The 22,801-nt window shown below is 44.0% G+C and overlaps 1 protein-coding gene across 3 annotated transcripts in view; it reads left to right on the top strand.

Moving 5' to 3' along the window:
* The window catches only part of SYNE1 (spectrin repeat containing nuclear envelope protein 1), a 409,429-nt gene that overhangs the window by 374,489 nt on the left and 12,139 nt on the right, over positions 1–22,801 (top strand). For all 3 annotated transcript variants that reach the window (XM_036249356.1, XM_036249358.1, XM_036249357.1), the window contains 11 exons: positions 2,184–2,371; positions 3,204–3,354; positions 6,612–6,794; positions 7,053–7,190; positions 9,776–9,967; positions 10,969–11,302; positions 14,736–14,878; positions 16,692–16,818; positions 17,323–17,534; positions 20,248–20,448; positions 21,734–21,862. In XM_036249356.1, the coding sequence (XP_036105249.1) occupies positions 2,184–2,371; positions 3,204–3,354; positions 6,612–6,794; positions 7,053–7,190; positions 9,776–9,967; positions 10,969–11,302; positions 14,736–14,878; positions 16,692–16,818; positions 17,323–17,534; positions 20,248–20,448; positions 21,734–21,862 (1,998 nt within the window). The remainder of the gene's footprint in view (positions 1–2,183; positions 2,372–3,203; positions 3,355–6,611; positions 6,795–7,052; positions 7,191–9,775; positions 9,968–10,968; positions 11,303–14,735; positions 14,879–16,691; positions 16,819–17,322; positions 17,535–20,247; positions 20,449–21,733; positions 21,863–22,801) is intronic.

Genomic DNA, 22,801 nt, shown 5'->3' with positions numbered 1-22,801 from the left:
GTTCCACAAAAAATTAAAAATAGAACTATTCGATGACCCAGCAATTCCACTTCTGAGTATGTATCGGAAGGAAATGAAATCACTGTCTTGAAGAGATATGTTCAGCCCTGTGTTCATTGCAGCCTTATTTGCAACAGTGAACACATGTGAACAAACCTACGTAGTCATCCATGGGTAAATGGGTAAATAAAATGTAATATATAGATCTGTAGGTGAATATATAGATATGTATAGATATATATAGATAGATATATACACACACACAATGGAATATTATTCAGCCATAAAAATAAGAAAAGACTGCAACTTACGACAACATGGATGAACTTGAGTTCATTGTGCTAAGCAAAATAAGTCAGACAGAGAAAGAAAAATAGAAACAATAAATCAGTGGTTGCCAGGGTGGGAGTGGGAGGTGGGGGTAGGGACTGGATGAAGGTGGTCAAAGGGTACAAACTTCCAGTTATAAGATGAATGAGTTCCGGAGATGTAATGTATAGCTTGGTGATGCTACTTAACAATACTGTGCCATTTATTTGAAAGTTGCTAAGGGTAGATCTTAAAAGTTCTCAACACACACACACATTTTAGCTGTGGAAATGGATATTAACTGAACTTACTATGGTAATCATTTCATAACAGAGACATACATGAAATCCTCACATTGTATATCTTAAACTTACACAGTGTTATTACATCTCACTAAAGCTGGAAGAAAACATTTGGGTACACGGGTAAAATAAAATCAAAATCTGTAACTTCTTTAAATGTGTGGACTATGTTCATGCACCTAACACTTCTTCCAAATGTATAGTCTTATACAGGATGCACTTTAAAACCTAAAAGGTATTATCTCATTCACAGAAGTCTCTGTCTTTATCTTTGAGAAAATATTGAGTTCAAATTTTATAATATTGTATTTTATATTCTTTAGATCCGTAATTTTCATGATAACTGCCACATAACTAAAAGAGGTTATGCAAGAGATTTGAAAGGACTGTTTAGTGAAAAATATTTTGATAGAATTTATCTTTTTGTGTCTAGTTTATACAATCTCCAAAAATTAATCGAAGGCACTTTATTGCACTCTACAAGCTAACATTTGATAGGAAGCATTGATTGGAACATAGTGTTAAGGAGAAAAAGAGGAGGAAGAATAGACACACGAGAATATAAATCCCAGCTATCTGAGTTAGTTGAGGAATGATTTACTACACAAATATCCCCTAATAAATGGTTAGGTCAAACTTTGATAAATATTTCACGTCCTTCAATGCATGAGGTTTCATCAACTTCATTTATGAAGTATAAGCTCAAAAGTATGAGAAAATGAATCTAGAAATATTTCAGCTATGTGAGCAATGCCAAAATACAAACTGAACAAATGAAATAGACTACATCAACTATATTAAGAATAAAGTGAATTTCTTTAGTGATTAAAAAAATGAATCTTGATCCAGACTCTACTTCACAGGTATATCACTTCCATCCCAATCCAACCATCAATCAATCAATTGATCAAAAGAATACGTGGGTTTCTGTTAAGAGCTGGCACTTAAAAACTGGGATTTGATCTCTCGAGATCTTCAAATTGTTTTAAACAGTTAATTCCACCATTGTTAAAAGACACCGTGGGTTTAAAGAACCTAGGTTCTCAACTATGTATGATGACATCATCATTCTCATCAGCTTCCTCAGTGAGCAATTTTATTTAAAAAGAAATTTTTTTTTATTGATTTTAGAGAGAGAGGAAAGGAGAGGGAGAGAGAGAGATAGAAACATCAATGAGAGAGAACATCAATGGGCTGCCTCCTGCATGCCCTCCACTGGGGATTTGGTCTACAACCTGGGCATGTGCCCTGACCAGGAATCGAACTGGCGACCTCATCAGTGAACAATTTTAAATGTAGGAAATAGGTTATGATGATAAACAAGGTACCGAACTTCTCCAGAGTTCTACCTTGTGAAATCTTTATATTAACTGCAAAAAATATCAGAGCAAAACATACATTATTTTTTCTATTGAGCTTTTAATTCAGTTTTCTTAAAGTGTTACATCATTAAGAGTGAGGCCTACCAGTATCCTATTTTCCTTTTCTTTGATACAGCTCTAGAATATGCCTAGGTTTTTCCCTTGTTCATTAAAAAAAGGATGTCAATAAAGCCTTCCTCCTTCCCTACAGGAGCTCCAGAAAGACATCGAGAAACACAGCACAGGTGTGGCCTCCGTCCTCAACCTGTGCGAGGTCCTACTGCATGACTGTGACGCGTGTGCCACAGACGCCGAATGTGATTCCATCCAGCAGGCCACACGAAGCCTAGACCGGCGGTGGAGAAATATCTGTGCTATGTCTATGGAACGGAGGCTCAAGTAAGCCGGGTGTTCACCATGGGGAAAGAGGAAGGACCAAAGAGGAAAACAATTACCCAGAGTAAACACTGCTCACTAGTTCCTTTGGGTTGCACTGTCCAAAAATATCCTTGGTTTTCCAAACTTGTCATTGTCTACATTTAGTTGAGGAAATAGCAGATATAAAGGTAACGTACAAATATAACAAGACAAGCTATACCTGACTGAGCAGTTTAAATATAATTCAGAAAAAGATGCCTTTGCTGAACAAGTATAATGTTACAGAATTGGTGGTTGAAAAATAACATCCTCTTGTTAAAAAGGAAATAATAAAGCAAAGGGCTTGTCTGTAAGCCCTTGGAAATTCAAGGCAGTAAAATATAGTGATGTGGTAGAAAATTATCATAATGGTTTAAGGCATATACTCTTTGTGCTCTCTGGGGAGCTCTTGAAAGCGTAATACTTGCCGTGCTGTCATAGATTGATTTTGATGAGGGTGGGTTTGATGTTGGACTTAGATGGATTTTCAGACCTTGTTTTGTTTCAACGAAACCTTGCCACGCGTGTGCACTGCACACATGGTGTTGCACTTCTAAACTTCCTTGCGCTTTTCCAGAAAAGTTCCTGTCATGTGCATGTAATGATCACTTTGACTAATTCCAAACCCAGGGCAGGATGTGTGATTTAAAAAAAAAAAAAATGAAGCAGCTGCTTCATTTCAGCTCGAACAGTTGTCTGTTTTTCCCTCCAGTCCAATTTGGCTCCGGGCACGGTGATTGTTTGGCTCCACAGTTGCTTGTTCGGGCTCTTCCTCCCGGACAGTCAGACACTGTGCTTTCATTTTCTGCCTCAGGATCGAAGAGACATGGCAGTTGTGGCAGAAGTTTCTGGATGACTACTCGCGTTTTGAAGATTGGCTCACGACTTCCGAGAGGACGGCCGCCTTCCCCAGCTCCTCTGGGGTGCTCTACACGGTTGCCAAGGAGGAGCTGAAGAAGTTCGAGGTGACTTACGTTCCAGATCGCTAACCCCTGTTTCGCCGTGAGAGTAGCCAGCTGGTAGTCGCTTTCCCAAGGCAGAAACTCACTTCAGCCACACATTTTTTGTTCAAACAGCTAGGAGGTGACTGCGATCATGTTCATTTTTACCTCATAAGCAGGCAAAGAGTTGGGAAGGGAGGTGTTTAAGACCATCAAGAATTAGAAAATAAAGCAAGGAAGAGGAACTTTATTAGCAAATAAGAATCATGATCTCCTCCCCCAAAAGATCTTGGCATTGGTTTTATTTCACAATCCTTCACCGACAACCATTTAAGATTATGATGTGATGGTTTCCCGCACGATGAAAACCTATCTCCCAATCTGTTCATTTCTTTTTACCTAATTGGAGCGTGGATACATATTTTTTTAAATCAGTAATAAAATAGAGTTGGCTCCAGATTGAATAAAACGTTTTAATCATGAGCCACTTCTAATTATAAATGGAGAGCAGTACCGTTCTTGAGTCACAAAGACTTTTCAATTTTGTAGAGACAAAAGTAGCCGCGGTCTCATCATCCTCACAAAGACAGGACTCATTCAATAGCCGACTCCCATCCCCGGTCTGTTTGTGCAATCCTGAGTCTGCTCCCTCACTGATGGGATGGAACCTCGACCCTTGTCTGGCCGAACATGAAGTGGACCATTATTTTAATTTCAAGTTTCTTTTCCCATCATTCCCCACTGATAGGCAGACGTGTGGACTCACACACACTGACAGCAAACGGCTCTGGTGCACACGCCTTGCAGAAATCATCTTGGTTACTAAACACCCTGAGATGTTTAGAAATCAGAAGAAAAAGCAGCTGCATTCATTTTTACCTTACAACATTTATTAAGGCCTGTGATCATAAATACAGAATTTGATTCTTGTTCTTTCTAGTGGGGTTTAGAATCTAAGGGTCGGGGATGGGCAGCTATATGTGCCTATGAAAATGTTGAAATACTGTGTGAAATAAGTGTTATTCTGACATCTGAATATGGATTTGTATGTAACTGCCCCACTGAATTTTGGGGGTAAATTTCCTATCTAAAAGACTTTTCCTGGTTAAAAAAAAACCACACACACACAAAGCACAATATCTCAGCAGTGAGTTGCAGGTCACCCCATGGGAACCAGTGCTTCTGAAGCCTTCCTGTATTGAATCTGAGTACATCCAGCTCCGGAAAGGTTAAAACCTTCTATAATTGGCTTATACTACAAAGCAGATTACATAAGATCCTTTGGGATGCTATTTTAGACTCTCAGTTTTTATGACAAATGTTAGTCATATCGTTAGCTCCTGTAATAAATGATTTTATCATTTATCTCATACTTACTTTTCTTACAAGACAAAAATAAATCACAAAGGCAAAGTTTCATTTGAGGCCAGACTTTGCCTGTTCCGTGGCATGGATGTGTGGGGTGGAAAAGCTGAACTCTTTGTTTTAACCTCTTCCTTTTCTGGGACAATAATTTAAAGTGTTATAGAGAAGAAGATTTGATTTTCTCAGGTGAAGGCTCTTAAAGCAACTCTGAGAAGGAAAACCATTCCAGAGGCAGAAATGTAGCAGGTTGTGAACAGTGCGATGCCACAGGAGCCAAATGCTGGGAATTAGGTGAGGACAGTCCAGCTAATTATACACGTTTCTGTCTAAGGCCATGATGAGACTCAGTTGTAAGTCATACACACAAGTTTGGGGGAAAAAAGGAAAAAAAAAAACCATTTTATTTTTGGCCAAATGATTCTTATACTAGGGCTATGCTAGATTGTAGAGAGAAAGAATTAAATGTTTTACCTTCAGAAACTCTGAACTGTGCATAGAGTAACCTCAAAAGTTAGTAGCTCTGGCCGGTGTGGTGTAGAGGAGGCAACAGATGGATGTTTCTCTCTCACATCAATGCTTTTCTCTCTCCCTCCCCCTCCCCCTCCCTCTCTCCACTCCCTACCCCTGCCTCTCTGCATCTGGGGAAAAAAAAAAAAACTTAAAGAGACACTACCATGTAAGGTGCTACATTTTAGTTCTAAATGTTTTATTAAAAATGAAAAGAAGCCCTGGCCAGTTTGGCTCAGCGGTTAGAGCGTCGGCCTGCGGTCCGGAGACACCCCCCCCCCCCCCGGTTTGGTTCCCCCTAAGGGCACGTACCTCGGTTGCAGTTTGTCCCCGGCTCTGGTTGGTCATGCGGGTGGCAACCACTCGATATGTCCCTTTCACATCGATGTTTCTCTCTCTCTCTCTCTCTCTCTCTCTCTCTCCCTCCCTCCCACTCTATCTGTACAAAAAATGCAAAAATGTCCTCAGGTGAGGATGAAAAAAACAAACAAAAAAAACGAAAAGAAATAGAGCGTGATCCAAACATTTTTTTTAATGTAAAGTTACTTGTATTTTACTAAACTACTTATCTTAAAAGTTCATAATAGCTTGCACTTAAAGGACATTCTGCAAAAGGTAGTTTTAATTTTTTTTTTTTTTATCCTCACCCGAGGACATTTTTCCATTTTTTGTTCAGATAGAGTGGGAGGGAGAGAGAGGAAGAGAGAGAGAGAGAGAAACATCGACGTGAAGGGACACATCGAGTGGCTGCCACCCGCACAACCAACCAGGGCCGGGGACAAACTGCAACCGAGGTACATGCCCTTACCGGGAACTGAACCCGGGTCTCTCTGGACCGCAGGCTGACGCTCCAACCACTGAGCCAAACCGGCCAGGGTGGTAGTTTTAATTTTTTAATGGACACCAGACTTGAGGCAATTTCTGGACTTTTAGGAAATTACGTATCTTAGAAATAGTTCTTTTACAGAGATCTTTCCTCAGTATTGACATCAGGAATTTTGAATATTTCAAACTCATTTCAACATACATAAATGTTTTTGTAATGAGTTTGTTTTATGGGTAAAATTTGTTCTGGCTGTTAAGTATCTTAAAAGCTGTATTTAATATGTACATGTGTAAATTCTATATGTATAAGTGTATATTGAATACGTTATATATGTATGTGTATTTGTATATATACATATATATTTATTAGTATTTACCATTCTCTTTTATATATTTTTTGATCCTCCCCCTCCCCTTACGCCTCACTGATTCCATTGCTGTCCTTTCACACGGGGGCCTGTCTGCTCACTGAGACTGTCCTTTCCCGTCCGTGATCCCAGCCCCGCGTCGCAGGGCGAGGCCCAGGGGCCCTGGCCGAGAGCCGTCACAGATCTCCCTCACCACGGGCTTCTCTGTGGTCTTAGGCTTTCCAGAGGCAGGTGCACGAGAGCCTGACCCAGCTGGAACTGATCAACAAGCAGTACCGCCGCCTGGCCCGAGAGAACCGCACCGATTCTGCCTGTCGCCTCAAGCAGATGGTCCACGAAGGCAACCAGCGCTGGGACAACCTGCAGAAGCGCGTCAGCTCCATCCTGCGCAGACTCAAGGTCTCTATATGCCTCCCCTGTGGCTCAGAGGCCCAGGGACAGCACTAGGCTATTCGGACGCAGTAGTAAGACACCAGCTCAGTGATTTTGTACGATTGGGATGGCGGGGGGTGGGGGGCCCAGGGTTAATGTATACAGTAAAGACGGCAGGGTTCTCCTTGCTCCTGGAGAAACGACCTTCTAGAAGACCAGTGGAGTCGGCAGTGCCCTCTCAGTCTGCGAGCTTTTCACGGTTTATCATTTTCTTTTCACCCCCAGCACTTCACTGGCCAGCGCGAGGAGTTCGAGACGGCGCGGGACAGCATTCTGGTGTGGCTGACGGAGATGGACCTGCAGCTCACCAACATCGAGCATTTTTCCGAGTGTGACGTTCACGCTAAAATAAAGCAACTCAAGGTAACAGATCAGTGATTGTTCAGCTTACCAGTGTGAAGAAATCTGAAGGGGAACGGGCTGGTAGATTCTTTGGTGAAGAAGATAATTGAAGTGTTTCTTTTAGTTTTCTTTTTTTCAATTTATCGAGGTGACATTGGTTAATAAGATTATAGAGGTTGCAAGTGTACATTTCTATGATCTTCATATTGGATTGTGTGCCCACCACTCAAAGTCAGATCATCTTCTGTCACCATATATTTGACCCCTTTACTCTTTACTTCCCCCAACCGCCCCCCACCCCTGTTGTTGTCTATCTCTGTGAGTTTTTGTGTGTTTGGTTTTCTTGTTTGTTCATTTGCTGCTCTCAGTTTTATATCCCACATATGAGTGAAATCGCGTGCTCTTGACCTTTTCTGTCTGACTTGTTTCACTTAGCATGAACTTCTCAAGGTTCATCGATCTTGTCGCAAATGGCCATATTTCATCTTTTCTCGTGGCTGAGTAGTACTGTATTGTGTGTGTGTACCACATCTTCTTTATCCAGTCATCTATTGAAGGACACTTCGGTTGTCTCCATGTCTTGGCCACCATAAATAACACTGCAGTGAACATAAGGGTGCATATATCTCTGCAAATAAATGTTTTCAAATTGTTCTGGTAGATACCCAGAAGAGGGGTTGCTGGGTCATACAGTAACTCTATTCTTATTTCGTTGAGGAACCTCCATACTATTTTCCATAGTGGCTGTACCAGTTACATTCCCACCAGCAGTGAAAAAGGGTTTCTTTTTCTCCACAACCTCTCCCAACACTTGTTACCTCTTGTCTTTTTCAGAATAGCCATTCTAACAGTGTGGCGATGTATCGCATTGTAGTTTTGATTTGCATTTTCCTAATAGCTATAAAGTTAGCACCTTTTCGTATATCCGTTAGCCATTTATATGCCCTTTTGGGAGAAGCGTTTGTTCAGGTCCTCTGTCCATTTTTAACTGGATTGTGTATTTGTTTGGTGTTGAGTTGTATGAGTTTTTTATGTATTTGGGAGATTATTAACTCCTTGTCAGAGCTGTTGTTTGCAAATATCTCTCCCATTTTGTTGGTTGCCTTTCTTAGTTTATTGGTGGTTTCTTTTGCTGTGCAAAAGCTCTTCAGTTTGATATAGTCCCATTTACTTCCCTTGTCTTTTGGGTCAAATTAATAAAATCTTCTCTAAGACCAAGAAATTAGTTCTTTTGATTGAAAAAAAATACAAAAGATATAAAAAATGAAATAAAGAACACTACTCAGAGATAAGTGCCATTAACATATTTGTTTTCATTATTAACTTGATAGCCATAATGTTGGGGGCGGTTTTTGGTGGTGGTTTTTGTGTTTTTTTTGTTTTGTTTTTTCAGATTTTTTTCTAGTTCCTTTAAATCGATTATTTGACCTCTGTGTTTCAGTAAAATACAACTTTCTCCTATTGGAATTTCATCCCACATATTCTACATTCTTAGATGCCAAGTTAATTTTAAACATATTATATATACTTCACTGTATAATTTGACCACAGTGCCTAGTTAAACATTTAAATAAGAGGGGCATGCAGTACATCAGATAGAAGATTCTCTTAGTGGAAGTGTATTTAACAATTTGATTAATCTGCAAGGCATCTTATGAAATTTTCTTCCCAAGATAGTTAAACAGATTTTAAAAATCATGATACCATAACCTTACATTGTTATAATAAAACAAGGAAGTTACCCTTAATCATATATTATCAGGATGAAAAAAATAAAATAGTTAACCCTGGTATTCTGCCCAACCCCTCTCGCCACCTCTCCCACCCTGACTCTCCCAAGTTGTTTCATAGGCAAATTAATATTTATAACCTTTGGCAGGAAGTTTCCTCCAAGTGGTAGTTGAGTCTTTTGTTTTTGGGCTCTGGCAGGGTCATAGAACTTACTATGGTCCCCTCTTCTCCCTCACAGTCTTTTCATTATTGGACAGTTTTTTCTATTCTAGAGTTTATTTTTATGAATGAATTCAAATGTATCCCCTGAAACTTGTCCCAAGTAGCTTAACTCTTCTGAACCATGTAAAATGAGTCTAAATGATGCTCCAGAATTCCTTATTTTTCAAAGCATTTTCATCTTTCCTGCCTAAATCCTGAAAAAATAGAAATCATCTGAGAATTTGTAAGATTGTCATTGGCTTGGTTTCTCTTAGTCATATATGATGAATGATCAAGAAATCGAAAATTAAAATAGTTCACATATTTTTTTAAAGTGCTAAGTTCATTTCAGTGGCACTGTAACAACCGCAGTTCGTCGTCATCAGGGATGACCGAGGCTGTCAACCTTGTGATGGTTTGGATGCCAGCCCTGTTCATGGTAGTGGATCTTATGAGCCAAGGCACCTTTCTGGTCATAGGATTCTAATGAGTCTATTTCCAACTCATGTTCTGATTTACAGTGTTCAGTTCTACTTTCTAAAGTCAAAGCCTCTTCGCTTGTCCTTGTGTATGGTAAATTCAGTATCCTCCACATGGTTCTCCTAAAGAGGTGCCTTCTAATTATTTCATGTCAATGTGAGCAATAGAAGTCACATGAGACATGTGCTCTCCAGGCCTTCCAGCAGGAAATTTCACTGAACCACAACAAGATCGAGCAGATCATCGCCCAAGGAGAACAGCTGATTGAAAAGAACGAGCCGCTGGACGCGGCGGTCATTGAGGAGGAGCTGGACGAGCTCCGGCGCTACTGTCAGGAGGTCTTCGGGCGCGTGGAAAGATACCACAAGAAACTGATCCGCTTGCCTGTAAGTGACATTGTTTTTCAATTGTCATTAAATCTAAAGAGAAATCATTGTGTGGGGTTCAGTAACATTGTGTAGTGGCTAAGAACCCAGACGCTGGGTTCCAGGTCCAGCTCTGAGGTGTTGGCTATATAACCTTTGGCAGGTTATTTGCCTCAGTTATTCAAGCTGCTTTAATAACAGCACCTACCTGTAGAAAGGATTTTGGGCAACATGAAATGAGATGACAGATAGATGACAGATAGATAGATAGATAGATAGATAGATAGATAGATAGATAGATAGATAATAGATAAATAAATAGATGATAGATAGATAGATAGATGATAGATAGATAGATAGATAGATAGATAGATAGATAGATAGATGATAGATAGCTTAGAAGAGTACTTGGCACTTATCTTCTGTGGAATATAAAGAAGCTTCTAGAAGAAACTACGAGATGAAAGTGAATAATGTAAATAGTTGCTCTATTGATGAAGTTGTTGTGTTGAATTTTTTTCCTCCTCCATTTCCCTAACTGCTGCCATGATCACATCTCAGTGTCGAGATGTTATTGTTAGAATATATGGAACCTTCGGTATTAAATATATTTTGTGTCTGGGATATAAGTTTGAAAAGGACCAGCGAGGATTTCTTCAGTGATCTCCTTCTGTTCCTGACATGTGCCCTGTGTACATGTGGTGCTGCATGCACAGTACTAGGTTGTCTTTATTTACATTATGTTCTTTAATCTTCTACCAATTCTTTAAAGTACGTTTTGATATAATTTCCATTTTAGTGCTGATAAAACTGAAGCTTTGTTAGACTAATTTATAAGACATTTTAAAAGGTGACCACAAGATTCTTATTTATTTGATGATAGAAAGTTTAAAAGTATCTCCACTGAGGTAGCAGTGACCCAGATAAGCTTGAACTCTTGGATTTGGCGAGGGGCAGAACGAGGCGTGATGAGGGGTCATCTGGTTGCTGCAGTAACCAAGTTGGCTTGACTGCATTTCTAGCTACCAGACGATGAGCATGACCTCTCTGACCGGGAGCTGGAGCTGGATGACTCTGCAGCTCTCTCAGACCTCCACTGGCATGACACCTCTGCAGACAGCGTGCTGTCCCCACAGCCTTCCTCCAACCCCTCCCTCTCCCTCGCCCAGCCCCTCCGGAGCGAGCGCTCGGGACGAGACACGCCTGCCAGTGTGGACTCCATCCCCCTGGAGTGGGACCATGACTATGACCTCAGTCGTGACCTGGAGTCTGCCGTGTCCAGGACTCTGCCCTCTGAGGATGAAGAGGGTCAGGAAGACAAAGATTTCTACCTCAGGGGAGCTGTTGGCTTATCAGGTAAGAAAGAGCTGTTCCTAACCAACGGAATTATCTTCTTCCTTCTCCCATTGTCGGGGAAATTGTGCATGAGGGAACGTTGGATATTCATGTGATTATCAAATGCAAAAGTTGGCATGGCCATTGATGTACCCCACATGTATTGAAAGTCTTACTACATATCAAGCACTTTGCTAAGTACGGGTAACACACCGTTCCTTTTCTTACACTCAAGTGTGGAACACAGATAATAAGTAAGACTCGTTTGGAGCTAGGATATAACATGCATGGGGAGGTAGAGAGGCATATCCAAGGGGCGACTAACCCAGAGCGTTGAGGGATGGGAAGGGATTCTTGAGCTGAGACCTGAGGATGAGTAAGAGTGGTCAGGTGGGTACAGCAGTGCACAGAGGAGGAAGCAGAGGGGCACCCATCCCAGCTCTGTGACCAGCCACAGGACTGTTGGTCACCTGAGGTTTGTCTACCGTGACAAGGCTGTATATTGGGAAGCACAGAGTGGACAAAGAGGAGGTGGAAAGGAAAATCAGGACCTGGTATAAAGCAGCCTGTTCACACGGAAAAGAGTCTGGCTTCTATCCTGAAGGTAATAGGGAGCCACAGCAAGGCTCTGTAAGGAGGGAGGTGATGTGATCAGATGCATATTTTCAAAGAACCTGTCTTGATACTATATGGAGGGAAGTGCATTGGGAGGAAAAGAGTCCAGATGGACACATTTTATAATCCAGGACAGAAATAGATGGTAGCCCAAACTAAACTAGCTTTGGAAACAGAATGGAAAGGATGTGACAACGCAGAAGAAGTCCCCTCCTTAATTGATGATTTGATAGGATTGGGATTGAGGAGATTTTCTGGCTTGGGCATCTTGGTGAAAGATGTGACTTCTCTCATTTCTGTTTTGTCCTCATAGTATCATCTAATAGTTAGACTTGTGGCATCCAAGCAGCACCGTGCTGTATGTAGCCACTGGCCACAGTATGACAGCTGAGCCCTGAGCTGTGGCTGCAGTTGAGATTGGCTCTGTCAGACGCACTAACACAAATACATGAGGTTCAAAGACTTACACAAGGCAAGACTATTAAACAATAAGAGGTTGATTACATGTTCTAATTTGGATGTATTGGTTTATTAAAATAAAGTATGAAAATCATTTTAATCTACTCCTTGTTACCTTCTGCACGAGGCTGTGAGAACCTCCGCAGGTGCGTGTGCCGCTCCCGTTGTCTCCATTGGCCTCTGCCAGTGCTGCTCTGGAACCTGGGTGTCCGGGCTGAAGTTTCCTTGTTGCCTCTTTCGTAGCCGCTGAAACTTGGAAAAGTAACTTCAACCCTTGGTTTTCTCACCAACAGAATGGGAATGACTCCCCCCTCGCCGTAGGGTTGCTATGAGGATAGAGGAGTGCTTGACACTGTGCCCGTCTCCTACAACACACTCATCAGTGGGTGCGAGCCCTCATCACGGCTCACTCCAGGAACCGTCGGGGCGCGTGCCCACACTCCCGTGTGCTCAGCAGTGGTCTGCCCACCAAGCTAACTTCCTTTTCTCCCCTGGGAAAGTTGTTTTCCCGCCACAAGGGAATCAGTGTTTCCAGAGCCTACCTGTCAACTTAGACTGTGCTCTTTTTGCAGATGTAATGATCCCTGACAGTCCTGAGGCCTATGTAAAACTCACAGAAAGTGCCATCAGAAATGCCTCTGGTAGGCACGCCCAGCCGAAGCCAGCCTCCCTCCCACACCTGTCACAAGCCCCCTGTTAACACAGCCCTGTCCCCCTCATGGCTCCGCGCACCAGCATGTTCAGGCAGAACCTTCTTCTCTGACGGCTGTACCAGGAAAACGAAAAACAAACAAAACAAAGCAATCACTTGTGGTGGTGACCAAAAGTAAGATTTGAGTGATCAGGGCCGTGAAATAACTCTCAGCTTGTTCAATGGTAGTCGGTCTCGTTACGTACAGACCCGTCATGTCCGTTAGCAGCCAGGACAGGAGACGGAAACCCTAGGCTTCAGCATTTGTGGCCTAGCGCCCTGTGGACTGTAGTGGTCCCGACTTCATGACCTTGATGGCCACCCACCTCCCTCTGCTAGAGAGTCAGGCCTCCGGCTCTGATCCAAACCACCGGCCTGCATGTGTGACCTGGGGCCACTGCTCATCCTCCTGACCTCAGGGGTCACACATGAGACAAAGAGTGAGACCACATGTCCAGGTCTGTGTAAATTTTATTCAGTAAGTCTCACCACATATTAAATAGTTTGGAATGAAACATATTTTGCAGTATCTTAAGACAGATATTCCCTTTAGGACGGAACAATTCCTGAAACGAGAAAGAAAAATGCAACCAGTTTTGCTTAATGTTGCACTAGATGAACTGTGTGTGGTTCAGAATCAGTAATTTGGGGGAAGGTAGAGAGTAGGGTTTGAGTACAGTGATGTGATATTGAATTACAGGGTTATTAGTTCACACTTAAATTTTGGAAAAAAGCAAAAGGACAGGAAGCAAAGTACCATTAATGAAATGATGACTGCCTGAGTGATTCCCAGTGAGAGACCTCTTCTAGGTATATTTAGGAGACCTTGTCTTTAAACAAAAATCGTAAGGCTTACTAATATTTGTTCTGCTTTCCCCCTGTGCTAGCTCCACTCTGATAATCAATGTTCTTGTTCGAGGCAAAGACTGCAGCACACACACACACACACATGCGCGCGTGCACACACATGCATGTGCACACACATGCATGCCTGCACACATGCAAATCCTTTGGCTAAGTGGTGTTACATCTCTGAAAGGATAATGAGTCAGGAGTTCCAGGCTATGAGTGAGAGCAAGCCTAGCGGGAAATGCTAAAATCTTAGCTTGCTCCTAGTTTAGATTCAGGTTTTAAACCAAAGCGAGTCATTGCTAGTTCGTTGTTTCCATACATCCCTCTCCTGAGCTAGTCTTTTCCTGGTTACTTGCAGTCGTGCCTTAAGTGAATGATGCGGCACCTGGCACCTCAGTAGCACTGTCTTCTGCTGGGATACAGAAGGGAAAGTTGGAGGGTGTACCTTTCTCTGCTTGATAAGTGACTGCCGAAGAAACACGAGAAGTAACTGTCTCATAGTTATTGGGGAGCAGAAGGTACCACGCAGGATTTTAGAAAGGATTCCTTAGCTCACCACATGCAGATTTCCTGGGGATCAGATGAGGAAGGGAGCAGACCCAGGGGCTGTTAGAACCCACAGGAGAGCTCAGTACCCAGTGGGCCAGCACTCCCAGCAAAGCACGTTCATCAGTCTGATCATTTAAACCTTTAACCCACCTGCACATTAGTACTAAACTTGCTTTATAATTACCCACACACATGCCATTTCTATACAGCTTTAACTGAAATAATTTCTTAAACGTCTTGAATGCCAAGCTTGCAAAGCTTGTAAAAAAAAAATCTTATGGTTGACAGGGGATCCCAGTGCCTTAGAGTCACAGATTCGACAACTGGACAAAGCCCTGGATGACAGCCGTTTCCAGATGCAGCGAACTGAAGATGTCATCCGCAGTAAAACTCCCACGGGACCAGAGCTGGACGCCAGCTACCGAGGCTACGTGAGTGTCCTCGCCTCAGACAGTACCTGGATATCATGGTTGTGTGACCCAGAACAGTTTGTCTGGGGCACGAGGCCTTTATGAGCTCTCCAGATACCACGCTGCCCTTGAACTCACAGGCGCGGATGTGCAAAAACAAAGCCCTGTTATTGGGTGACCTGTGGAGGCAAACTGGAGCGTGCACAGGCCCACTCACCTGCAATGACCAGCTGTCAGCGTGCACATGGACCTGAGGGAGACCGGTTTAGCTGCGAGCAACAGCGTGCTTTGGCTCCCAAAGTGCTTAGGCATTTTTCCAAATTCAGCTAATCATGTTTGGACCACGGTTCCCCTCGGAGCAGCAGATTATAGCTAATGGATTACTATAATGGAACTTTTTAGTTCTTTTCTGGGGTTTATTGATTCCCTGGATGGCCTGTTTTTAGTATGCTCATTCCGGAGCAAACGATTCTAACGAGGGATTTGTGGGAAAAAATGGCAAGAGAGTGTGTATGTTACCACTCCTTTTTCTGAAGCTCTTAGGAAAGTAGAGCATGACTTTATTTGCTCTGCTTACATTACCGAACAGATAATTTTTCCTAGAGAACCATCTGTTTCCCTGCACGGACTTAAACAAGAGACTCTGACAATAAAACTCTTTCATGCCTCATCTTTGTGTCCAACCCCAAAGATTGCCTAGTAAAAGGAGAGAAATCATAATCTCCCAAAGTCAGATAGCTCCCACATGCCGCTCTCTGAAACCAGAGAAGAGAATCATTCTAGTTTTATACGCTGGTGTTCATACCCTCACCATTACAGAAGAGGGATCAGTCATGAGTTCACTTCCTGTGCAGTCTGGCCTAGTATACTGTCGTCTATGAGAGAACCTCTTATTTCAAAATATACTAGTTTCCTGAGGACCGTGAGGATATCATTGAGAATATACTCAACCAAAATCAAAAGTAATCAAAGTCACTTAATAGCGATGTGATTTGTTAAAGGCTTTGAAAGATAACTTGGTGGTCAGCATAGCAGCCATGCCGTGCAATGATTTGTTCTTTTAATTTTTGAAAACTGTGCATACTGAACATGGAGTCGGAAGCCTCTCCTTTGATGTTAGGACTTATTCCCTTAATGCCTATTAACGCTTACTTTTCTCAGGAAGCAACTGGTTTTAATATTGCTTTAAGATTTTAAGTATTGCAGTTATTTAATGCAAAAAAAACAATGTTCCTTTGAGATTTGTGGTAATAAGATGGTTCCCACTTTTCAGTTTAAGAAAGATGAGACAACTTGCCTAAAACTGTGTGATGTGATCTCAGCTGGGGCTCTGAGTGTCAGGCCAAGATGGGTGTCCTCTGTCTTTATTTTTATGTTAATTCATTGATTTTAAAAGAAAGAGGAAGGGGAGGAGACAGTGGGGGAGAGACAGAGACAGACTCAGAGAGAAAGAGAGAGAGAAAAAAAACATGGATTTGTTGTTCCACATATTTATGCATTCATTGGTTGATTCTTGTATGTGCCCTTACCGAAGGTCGAACCCACAACCTGGGCAGGGCCTAGTCTGTCTCGACTTATCAATTTCAAATAAATGTTGCAAAACCACACATGCCGACTGTATCTTCAAGGCATTGCTTTCTGCATAGATGCAGGTGTCTCATGTTTAAGAGACATGTTTTTGAACTTGACCTTTTCCTTGAGCAGACTGGCACAGAGAAGTGAAACACAGACACTGTCCTTTTTGAGGAACTACAGAGAATCTTCCCCCAGACACCCTTGCACTCGCGGGAATGTGAGGACTCGGTGACAAGGCCTGTTTTCTGTGTCCAAACAGATGAAACTGTTGGCTGAATGCAGCGGCAGTATAGACTCGGTGAAGAGGCTGGAGCACAAGCTGAAGGAGGAGGAGGAGAATTTCCCCGGCTTTGTGAACCTGAACAGTACGGAGGCCCAGACAGCTGGTGAGTGAGGCCGCTCGGCTCCAGACCGTGCAGCGAGGATTCAGACGCACCATGTTGCCGCCGAGTGTCGCTTACCTCATTCCACACATTTCTGTCCTGAGCACTTTCCTCCGTGTGCCGATGATCTGGGTCCGAACAGGGAGGGGAGCATCACGGTGTTCTCTGCGCCGCCTATTTCAGGGCGCGGTCTTCAGTGCACGGCTCAGGCATCGTACAGAGAGAAATCTAGATTTGAATGTTCAGGCGGACTGCTGCTCATTACTTCATAAAGCTCTTTGAGATGTGAGATCCAATTAGCTCATTTTATTTTACTCCCTTACTATTAAAAATGTAGATCGGAAGAACGCAGCCCTGACGCTGTTATTTACAGGTGACGGCGACAGACACGCCCCGTGGGATTCCCTTGCTTTCTGTTGCTAGTTAAAGGCAGCCGCAGTGCAGGCTGCGTGCCCACACCGCACGTGGAGGAGGGCGCCCTGCAGTGTGCACGCCCTGTCTTGCCAGGTGTGATTGACCGCTGGGAGCTCATCCAGGCCCAGGCCCTGAGCAAGGAGCTGAGGATGAAGCAGAACCTCCAGAAGTGGCAGCAGTTCGGCTCCGACCTGAACAACATCTGGACCTGGCTGGGGGCGACGGAGGAGGAACTGGAGCGGCTCCGGCGCCTGGAGCTCAGCACCGACATCCAGTCCATTGAGCTCCAGATCAAAAAGCTCAAGGTAAGCCCTGGCTGGTTTGGCTCAGTGGTTAGAGCGTCGGCCTGTGGTCCAGAGAGACCTGGGTTTGGTTCTTGCTAAGGGCACGTACCTCGGTTGCAGTTTGTCCCGGCCCCAGTTGGGTCATGCGGGTGGCAACCACGCGATGTGTCCCTTCACGTCGATGTTTCTTTCTCTCTCTCTTCCTCTCTCTCCCTCCCACTCTATCTGAACACAAAAATGAAAAAATGCCCTCAGGTGAGGATAAAAAAAAGCTCAAGGTAAGCTGCCCTTGGCCTGGCCGAGTGGCCAGACAGAAGGCTACCACGTGGGAGGACTGGGCAGGGACGCCATGAGCTCCAGCCGTGTCACTGTGACACAGCAGTGGGGACATGTCAACAGAAGGGCACAGGAATGCTGCCCTTCCCCCACTGGCTCCAATCAGAGTGTCTGTAGAGTAGGTTTCAAAGGGAAGGAGGATGGACCATGTTGTAGAGGAAGCCCCATGTCAATAAGCATGTAGGATTTAACGAGTTGGTAGTTTTAAATGATCGATGAAATTTATGAACCATCCATGGACCTCTAGGACCCACTTCATAAGGGAAACTGACATGGTACCCGGTTCTACCAGCCTGGAGCTGGAGCCCAGTCCTCTCCAAGACTGCGGGAGTGCGTGGAGGCCTAGTGGAATCATTTGACGTCCTGGAATCAGCAGGGCTTAGGACATAGACTATGGAAGTGGCAGAAGCAGTTTCCCGTGTAATTAATACAACCAGGCAAAACTGGAGTAATTGTCATAAAACACCTGACAGTTCTGCACGGGTGCGGCACCCAGATGACTTCCTTCACCTCCAGCTCTTAGCGACGCTCCTCAGCCCCGCGATTGAAATGCATTCACACGCAGGCTTCTGTGAGCAGACTCGGGGCGGAGGGCTCAGTCCTGTGCAGTAGCTCTTTCGATTCTGTCTTTTTGTCTGGAGAACATCAAGGAGTGCTCTTCCTTGGAACGTAGCTACCCAGGCTGTCTGGGCTCACGGATTCAGTGTGCTGCTTGTGTGTGTCTCTGGTTTCCGTGTGTGCTCTTCTTCTGGGGCTGATGTTTCCGTGGCTTGCTTTGGTGGTGGTTGTGTTTTAAGTCTTTGAACAGAGAAGTGAATCTTCCCACAGATGTTCCAAGGTCTTCCCTGAGAGGCGCCTCCACACCGGCCCCACCAGTTCCAGGACCAAGAGTCAGATGAGAGATGCAGTTTACATGATCTGGATTGTAGGACACGTTTTTCTCTAGAATACTGAAATTCCTTTAGTTTCTCTCTGGGAAAGCGTAAGGCCGTGCTGATTTAAAACCAAATTCTTCATAGAGGTGATGAAGCAGATGCTGGTCGAAGTCTGAGACCTAAGGGAGATTCTGGTGGAGAAGTGACTGACCGTCAGCCTGGGTGACCAAAACAACACCCCTTCCCTGCACCTGTCCCCAGAATCCGGCCTGTTTTCTCAGAATCAATCTGTGGAATACCCACGTGTCCTGCCACGGTATCTCTTGATGTCGTACTGTCTCTGTGGTTGAATCTATCTTCAGTATGTTAAGACCCTACTGAAAATTACAAAATTAAGGCAAGTGGAAACATCACAGAAAAGTGAGACATTGTAAGAAAATGTAGCCTGGGTAGGTATGATTTTCAGGATTACTCACCCTGGGGATGTTTAAACAGTGCCCAGCTATTCAATTATTAAATGTGATCATGTGCCCCAGTTTCTCAAATTTAGTTCTAGATTTTTATGAAATGCACACAGTAAAAAATCAGTTGTGTAATGTGTGTCTGTGTGTCTGTGTACGTGTGTGTCTGAGTATGTGTATGTGTGTCTATGGGTATCTGCCTGTGTGTATCTGTGTGTGTCTGTGTGTGTGTGTCTGTGTATCTGCCTGTATGTGCGTGTGTGTGTGTAATCAAACAAAATCGGTTCATTCTCTTAACCATCACAAGAAGGTGGCCTGTAGCATAGGCATTGTCCTCAGCCTGTGGGTCACTATCTGTGCCTATGGAGTCAGAACAGCTAGAGGCTGGGGCCTGGGAATCTACTTTCTCATCAGGCCCCCCATTTTATTCTTACGCACAGCACTTTGAGTACCGTTGGTCTACTGAATGGGATTCTTACACTGGAACAGAAAGTTCGTTTCCTGCTGTTCAGAATGGTCAGAGCCCAGTTTTGTTTTGTGTTGTTGTTGAAATCCCATGCTGTGGGTTGAGTTAATCATACTCTTTATTTTATTGCACAGGGTCATGGTTGCTTCCTGCAAAGTTCCTCTTAATTTAATTTATGTATCCTTTCTCCCCGACTGTTTTTTAATCCTCATTCCTCAAACCCGTGGCAACCATTCTGAAATATTTAATGAGTATTCTTTGTTCTTATGCTTTCATTAAAAAGTAGATTTGTGTGTGTGTGCGTGTATCTCAATTTACGTAAATGTTGTCACGTTGCACGTATCATTCTGTTTCTGACTCATTCACTCTGCACCATATTTTACTGAGACTCACTCGTGTTGTCCAGTGTACACCTAACTCGTTTCTGCAGCGTGGTTCTCAGCGTGTGAACTCAGTATATCTTATCGAGCCATTCTGTCACGGCCAGTTTCACTTAGTGGATCTTTGTAATTGAGTGAAGCACTTCCAAAGGTCTGACTGTTTTCTTCACGCGTTTTTCACGGTTGTCCCTGTGTGATTGCTCTCCTTCTGCCCAGGAGCTCCAGAAGGCGCTGGACCACCGCAAAGCCGTCATCCTCTCCATCAACCTGTGCAGCGCCGAGTTCACCCAGACTGGCAGCGAGGAGAGCCAGGCCCTGCAGGACCGCCTGTCCCAGATGAACGCCCGCTGGGACCGGGTGTGCTCCCTGCTGGAGGAGTGGCGGGGCCTCCTGCAGGGCGCCCTGATGCAGTGCCAGGTTCGGGGGTTCGGGGCGTGGGGCAGGCCATGCTCTCGAGTCAGACGTTTGCAGGGGTGCTCAGTCTGTGCCTTCATTTATCAAGGTCACTAGAGGGATGCAGCTGCTCCCCAAAGTCAGTGTAGGAGTGTGAGAACTGTGTGCCCAAACCTTTTATTTTACTGGAGAATTTGTGCATGTGGACAGGCGTTCAAAGCACCCAGACCCCATCTTCTGTCCAGCTAACAGGAGACCATTCGCACACATTTATCTCAGCCTCACCATCCCTTCTTCCACTCATTCATTTCATTCATTCATTCAGTGGATATTTTCTGAGCACACAGAAAGACAGTTTCTGAGCATCAGAGTGAGCACTACAAAGACGTATTCATTCACACCACCTTGGTCAAGTCCCACGGTCTGACCGACATTGTGCTAAGCAGGCACGTTACAGTGCAGCCTCTACTCTTGTTGGGGAAACAGACCATAAAAAGGCAATCAAATGGTTAACCATGATGCTTCCAGATGGTGGTAAGGGTCGCTGAGAAAAGCCTCTTTGGGTGGGTGGTCAGGGAAGTCCTAAGGATCTGTGAGCTGACACTAGAAGGATGTTCCCATGAAGGAGATAGAACAAGTGGAAAGGGCTTCGTGTGTCTCAGGACAGGGATCAGAATGCAGTCCGAGGGGCAGGGAGTGATGGGAGAGACGGGGAAGGTGGTCAGGAATGAGGTCACGCAGGGCCTTGCAGGGCCTGGCCCGGAGGCTGGGCTGCATTCTGAGCATGAAGAAAAGCCCTTTCAGGATGCAAAGCCCCAAGAGTCCCTGGTCCTCCAAAGCAGGTGCCCGACTGTTGTGTGAGCCCTGCAACCCACCCCTGGTACAGCGTGTTCCACATAGATCTTCAGGAACTCTACGTTGAACAAATGAATGAACAGATGGACGGATGAAAGACATATGGGAATGGACTTAGGCCTTAAAAGATGGACCGATTTGGGTTCAGGGAGAAGAGAGTTGCTTCCTTCCAAACTACACCATAGCCCTAGAAATGTCTCTAGTATTTTGTATTTTGAACTAATTTTTTTTACGTCTAAAATTTCCCCTAAGTAATAAATTAGATGCTTTAGGTAAGAGTGTGAACTCAGATCATTTCAACAGGGCAGACACCTTCCTCAGAAAGGAGGGGTGTCTAAGACCGTGAAAGCAACGCACCTTTGCCAACGGCAGTTGTAACGAAGAGAATGTAAGCCATGAGGGGAAGAAGACTATATTATTCGAGACGATCTCCTGCTCTGTATTTTTTCCCTAGGATTTTCATGAAATGAGTCATGGTTTGCTGCTTATGCTGGAGAACATCGACAGGAGGAAAAATGAAATTGTCCCTATCAGCTCTCACCTCGATGCAGAAATACTTCAGGACCATCACAAACAGCTCACGGTAAGAGGGGTGAACTCGGGCAGCCTCTGGTCGTTTGTAGCAGCAACTGAAACGGTTCGGTGGCAGAAAAGGGATGTCGGAGGTAAGTTGTTTTTACCTTTTAAGTTGTGGCCTCTAAGTTAATTTTGCTTTGCTGATTATGGTTCCCAATTTGTGTGAAGCAAACAAGTGTAGAGATGACATCGACTAGCTCTAGAATCTGGTTCTAAAGTCGTGGCTCAGTTGAAAAGGTCTTAGCTGTTTTCATCTTTTTTTTTTTTATCCTCACCCGAGGACATTTTTTGATATTTTGTTCAGATAGAGTGGGAGGGAGAGAGAGAGAGAAACATCAACATGAAAGGGACACATCGAGTGGTCGTCACCCACACGACCCAACCAGGGCCGGGGACAAACTGCAACCGAGGTACATGCCCTGAGCGGGAACCAAACCCGGGTCCCTCCAGACCACAGGCCAACGCTCTAACCGCTGAGTCAAACCGGCCAGGGTTGTTTTAATCTTAATTAACTCCTTTTATTAAAACAGGTCTTTGGTGAATTACACTTATTTTTAATTTAGACTGTGTTTGTTACATCTATGTCCCAAAAGTAGATCGGGTGGTTTATAATGAAAGGACATTACAACTATTAAAATAGAGAGCATTGCCCGGACAGTGTGGCTTAGTGGTTGAGCATAGATGCATGCACCAAGAGGTCACAGGTTTAATTCCCGATCAGGGCACATGCCCAGGTTGTGGGCCCAATCCCCGCTGGGGGGCATGCAGTAGCAGCCAGTCAATGTTCTCTCTCAGCAATGTTTCTATCTCGCTCTCCCTTCCTCTCTCTCTCAAATCAATAAAAACATATTTAAAATATAAACTAAAATAGAGACCATTAAGGCTTCTGAGGAGGAATTAAGTGAACCAAATCCACCATTCACTTTACCACCAACTTTTCTGAAAG

Source organism: Molossus molossus, unplaced genomic scaffold, assembly GCF_014108415.1.
Source record: "Molossus molossus isolate mMolMol1 unplaced genomic scaffold, mMolMol1.p scaffold_m16_p_8, whole genome shotgun sequence".
Classification (NCBI taxonomy): Eukaryota; Metazoa; Chordata; class Mammalia; order Chiroptera; family Molossidae; genus Molossus; species Molossus molossus.
The sequence above is the reverse complement of the archived record's forward strand: the minus strand, read 5'-3'. Positions and strand labels throughout refer to the sequence as shown.